General features: G+C 53.7%; 1 protein-coding gene across 1 annotated transcript in view; it reads left to right on the forward strand.

Annotated features, from left to right (window-relative positions):
• The window catches only part of ZDHHC14 (zDHHC palmitoyltransferase 14), a 274,480-nt gene that overhangs the window by 255,438 nt on the left and 13,321 nt on the right, over nt 1-5,721 (forward strand). Inside the window, exon 10 of the mRNA XM_024747851.1 lies at nt 3,005-3,107. Coding sequence (XP_024603619.1) covers nt 3,005-3,107 — 103 coding nt within the window. The remainder of the gene's footprint in view (nt 1-3,004; nt 3,108-5,721) is intronic.

Genomic DNA, 5,721 nt, shown 5'->3' on the forward strand with positions numbered 1-5,721 from the left:
GACCACTCGAGGGTTTGTGCAGGAAGATGGGGCGCTGCCCTCTCTCGCTTGCCCACAGGTTCCCAGAGCTGGCCTGGGCAGAAGTGGGCAGGGGCATGGTGTCTGTCTTCGCTCTTCCCTCCTGTCACCTTCCTCGCCCTCTGCTGTCTCTGCCCTGCCTCACCCAACCCCTGTGCACTAAAAGAGCACCAGGGCCTTGCACAGGCATCCCAGACGGGCCTGAAGAATGAGCAGTGTCCCTCGCCTCAGACAGGGACTAAGCACCACCTGTGTGCCCAGCGCCATGTGCCTGGGATGCCTCTAAAGCATTCTTAGTGTAACGATGTACTCACGAGGGAGGGAGAGGGTGTCTTCAAGATTCCCCATGAGAGCCATGGAGCACGGGGGCAAAGACCCGTGTCCCATTCCCTGCAGTGTCCCCAGAGTTGGGGGGGGCAGCAGGGTGGGAACAGCCAGGTTTGGGAGGGGGTCCTCATAACAAGTCTGGCAGGAGGAATGGAAGATTGGAAAGACAGAAAGTCCCAAGGTGTGGTCAGGGTCAGGCCCTACGGGCTGGTGCTGTGGGTCAGCCAGTTGTAAGAATTCACTTGGCCGCTGTCACTGAGCACGTGCTGTGTGCTGGGGTCCAGGGATGCGCCTGAGAGAACGTCAACAATACAGGTCTGTCCAGGGCAGGTCTGCACAGGGGGAGGGGCTGGGATGGGGTCGGGGTGCAGGTGCCATGGACACCTGGCAGGGCTTCCCAGAGGAGGGGGATGTAAGGTATGAACCATTCTAAAGGATCAGGAGGAACTGGGGAAAAGGAATTGTGGGAGGAGAGAAGGGACAGCATGTGCAAAGGCCCAGAGGTGAGAGGAGAGCCCGGCTTGTCAGAGGAGGAACTGGGGGAGTGAGGGGGGTCCCGGGGGGCAAGGCAAGAGATGAGGTGAGCTTAGGAGGGGCTCAAGGGCCATTCTGAGGGCCAGAAAGAGACTCGGGGCCGAGTGTCACAGTCTTGGGTGCGTGGCTGGTACTTTAAACAGGCTGAACGCATGGGAAGCAGGCCGAGAACAACTTTTTCTATAATCCCTGCTGTCCCCACGCTTTTGATGACCTAGTTCTTTTTCTGCTCCTGGATGAAATCCCCTGCGAGTCTCTTAATTTCTCCTGTCAGCTGGAAAAAAAAAAAGACTCGGGGCACTTTCATTTCCACCAAAATAGTGTCATTTCAGTGAACCAGAACTTCAAAGTTCAGTGTAAGTTAACATTTTCCACCCCTTCATCCCTACCGGGGCTGGGATTTCAGCATACCTTTGGGAGCAAACAATTTGACCCCCGGCATGCCCCTTTGAGCCAGCTGCACACCAGCTCTCTCCCAGGGACTGAGCCTGGCCCCACCCCTGGATCTCATCATTGGCAGGAGCGAGTGACCCCTCTCCCCAAGACATCCTTCTTTGCCCTTTCCTTCGGACTTGGTCTGAGAATCCCTTTGACGGTCCTGCATAGGGATCCAACACCTCCCCTTTGGAGGATGGAGGTTCTTGTAGCCTCTTGTTTTTTCTAAACCTCAGGGGATTTGACTGAAACTGAAGCAGAGTCCCACTTCCAGATCCTGTCATAAGTATTTTTTAATGGCTTGTTAGTCTGTCACTGGAAGACCTGAGGTGGTAGCTGTGATGATAACCCGTATCTTCTGAAAGCCAAGCTGACACGTGGAACAGCCTTCAGCCGCCCGGGCCCCGCCCCCAGGAGGAGGAGCGTGTGGGCACGTGGATGTGCTCGGGGCGTCCCTCAGAGGCCCAGCCCCACCCCACGGGAGGCCAGGGCGGGAGCCCCACTTAGTGGCCGAACCTCCTGTTGCCCTTTGCAGTTCTGTCCTTAGACCCGAGGTCAACACGGAGTCTTCACTCAGGAAATAGGCAAAAACCCTTTGGATGGCAAAGGAAGCTTCACCCTCACCTCCTACCTGGGCAACAGTGCCATAGAGTAAACACAGAAACATTGTTCAGGAAACTTGTCGGTGGGAGACCGAGGACCCGTTTTTACTTGCTCAGTCAGAAGCGTTTGCTCTGCACCCGCTGGGGGGCAGCTGTGGAGATAATGATGATTAAGAAGACCCCGTTTCTGCCCTCGTGGTGCCTACGCTTCATGACAGGCGCACACGGAAACACGTGGAGCCAGCGTGATGTGATACGGCGCCCACGGCGCTCCGAGGGCGGGACAGAGGGGCCAGATCCTCCGGGACGGGTGCCGTGGGGGAGACGAGATGAAGCCTGCTCTCGGGAGCCTGCGGGCTGCTCCACAGAGAAGTCACTCGTATAGATCACTGTGACATCAGGCCAGCAGTGGCATGTGCCATCAGAAGGATCCCAGGCAGGGCTAAGAGAAGCCAGATGAGGGAAGAAAGCGGATATAGGGCCAAGAGCAGGGGCTGGAGGCCGAGAAGAATGGACAGTGGGCGGGAAGGGAAAGTGACTTCGGGCAATTAAAAGCCACAGCCTGAACAGAAATAGAGACGACAAAGCAGAGAACGCACAGCGGGTATGTGGCTTCTGCTCCCGGGCAGAGCACTGGCACACAGTAGGCGCTCAGACACGCTTGTTGACGGAATGAAGCTGTGAATGCCATGTGTGACAAGATGTGGATTTGAGGCCGGCGAGGAAGGTTGGGGACAGGTAGTGTGAGGCCTGAAGGCCGAGCAAGGGGGTCTGGGCTCCGATGGCAGGTGATGGAGGCTGTGCAGGCAGGAGGGGTGACGTGATCAGGACGGCGTGCGGGGGCGGGGGAGTGCGGGGCCTGCAGCAGGTGGCAGGGAGGGAACAGATGCTCCAGGCGTTTCTAAGGGCAGAAGTGGTAGACTCTGGAGCCTGACCACACATGAAGGCGAGCAGAGGTGTATTCTGAAGTGCCTTGGGGGCCCGTCACAGAAAACGGACCCCCGAGATGGAAATTAAGAGAGCGTTGTCGGTGTTTTGGGCTTTTCATTTGCTCTCTGACCCCTGCATTGTTCTGTTTTCTCTTGCAGCCTCATTGACAGAAGAGGGTACATCCAGCCTGACACCCCACGGCCAGCCGCACCCTCCAACGGGATGGCCGCGTACGGGGCCACACAGTCACAGAGCGATACGGTAGGACCTGCAGCGCCCCACAGAGGCTTCTCTCCCACATCTGTGTTCACTGACCTGTAACAGTCAGTCACCTAAAAAGCTTCCCGGGACACCCCTGGGCTGGCAGGCTCAGAGAGGGCAAGGAAGCGTTAAATTAAGGCGATATCCGCCGAAGGCTTACGCCCCCCGCCCAACAGGTGGTCAGTTTGTTCGGGGTTGTGTCGGGGAGCTACACAACATCTCTTCCAGAAAAAACTTGAGGCAGCTTGCTCTGGAAAGCCCCTCACACAGAACCGGGCTGCTGTCTGGGGTGGGCGAGAGCTGCCCCAAGCAGGGCTGGCTGTGTGGAGAGTCCCCGAGTCCCGTGCTGTCCCTTTGCCTCAGTCTGCACCCGCTCCCTCAGCCCCTCTTTAAATGTACAGTGGACTCAGCTGCCAGGTCTCCCCACCTTCAGCCAAAACCTTAGATCAGCCATGCACACCTTAGTGCAAAGAATCAGACAAGCTGTTCATTCATTGACAGCAAAAACTGACTGGTGCCTCTCCAAAGAGGTCCCTGGGTCATGCTTCTATGGAGGTGTGGGACGGATGCTTTGTTTTCACTCTGCACCTGGGAGACGGGCCAGGGACGGAGTCTTTCCATGGGCACCTGAGCTCACAGTCTGGCTGGCCCCGACCATCAGTGCCTTAAAATTCTTCAGTGGTCTGTAAGTCAGTGGCCTCTCTTTATCAGGAACAAATTCCCCTAAAGAAGTGTTTCTGAAAGGGACCCAGTCTTGTGGCCCACTGTTTGCTCTCTATAGACCTGAATCACCCACAACAGAGTCCATGACAAACAGGCCAGGACAGCAGAGTGGGTTCAGAAAAGAGGCTTTGACAGTCCAGGACTTGGAGATGGAGCTGATGTGGAAATCTGGGAGCAGGGAGCCAGAGGTGCCTCCTGCCTTTCAGCTTGGTGACAAGATGACCATACACATCACCAACAGGAAATATAAAAGGAGGTGCCAGTTAGGGGGAAGCTGATTTCAATATGTAGAAATGGGGTACCCTTGGATGCCTGGGGATAGGGGGAGGTGCCCTGCAGGTTGCTGTATAGAAAGCTCGGGGAAGGTTTGCTTCGCCATACTTAGGAAGGAATGACATGGTTGGTAGAAATTCACTTTGAAATACTGGAGATGTGAATCAATTTTATTAGTTATCCTAGAATCCAGTCGATCTAGCATTTAAAAAGAAACTATAAGACGTGCTCCTGTTTGTCATCTGAGATATTAATCTGATTTCATCCCACATGCTGGAAGATTTTTTTTTTTTTGCGGTACGCGGGCCTCTCACTGTTGTGGCCTCTCCTGTTGCAGAGCACAGGCTCCGGACGCGCAGGCTCAGCGGCCATGGCTCACGGGCCCAGCCGCTCCGTGGCATGTGGGATCTTCCCAGACCGGGGCACGAACCCGTGTCCCCTGCATCGGCAGGCAGACTCCCAACCACTGAGCCACCAGGGAAGCCCCTGGAAGATTATTTTTTGAAATCAGCATTTATTATCTTTTGCTAACTTTCTCTCCACCCATGCCTGCCAATTCTGCCCCCATCAGGTCAAGTTTCTTTATCTAATTGGATACTACTAGTGAGGATAATAGAAAAGGATAATTATGAAAGATAATGGAAGGAAAAGCTTTGCAAATGGACAGATTTAAGTACAACCGAACACAGCAGGGAAAGGCAGAGAGCTGGGATGTGGGATCAGAGAGTCTGGGCTTGCAGTGACTGACTCAGGGCTGGGTGACCTTGGCAAGTCACTTCATCCCGAGAGTCTTAAGTTCCTAAACTGTAAAATGAAGAAGGGGATAATGATGTTCACCTCCCTCCCATCACCACTTTATAACAAAGGGCCTGGCACATAGTAGGTGCTGGTTAAACTTTCAACTGAATGTATTTGAAAGTTCCCCTCACAGGGGCTTGCTCAAGGGAAGTTCTGAACAAATATTAGTTTGTTCCTGTCTTCCTTTCCTCATTCCTTTCTTCCTCCAATTTTGTCACATCTGCAAAAGGCTCCACCTTGAATGTGGAACTAGGAACTAGAGGGAAGGAGTTCCCTTTGGTGCAGTGACGTGGCAACATGGCTTCATGAAGTGATGGCCTTGGTAGGATCAAATTAACCCATGGGCCAAGAGACAGGACATGGCCATTCTACCCACTAGACACCACAGGCAAAGCACCTGTGTGCTTTTCTGGGGACTATGAAAAATTTTAAGGCCTGAAAAAAAATTACGAGCTCTGAAACATGAAAAGAAAACAGCAAAATCAAAATTAATAAATGTTTAATGTCTATGAGACCCATGGATATGTCAGCTTCATTAATTGTTAAATTTAGCTTTCATCAGAATTTCATTACAGGGGCTTCCCTGGTGGCGCAGTGGTTGAGAGTCTGCCTGCCGATGCAGGGGACATGGGTTCGTGCCCCGGCCCGGGAAGATCCCACATGCCACGGAGTGGCTGGGCCCGTGAGCCATGGCCGCTGAGCCTGCGTGTCCAGAGCCTGTGCTCCACAATGGGAGAGGCCACAACAGTGAGAGGCCCTCGTACGGCAAAAAAAAAAAAAAAAAAAAAAAAAAATTTTCTTAACTCTTTAAAAATATTTT

The sequence above is a fragment of the Neophocaena asiaeorientalis genome, unplaced genomic scaffold, assembly GCF_003031525.2.
Source record: "Neophocaena asiaeorientalis asiaeorientalis breed wild unplaced genomic scaffold, Neophocaena_asiaeorientalis_V1.1 scaffold123, whole genome shotgun sequence".
NCBI lineage: Eukaryota > Metazoa > Chordata > Mammalia > Artiodactyla > Phocoenidae > Neophocaena > Neophocaena asiaeorientalis.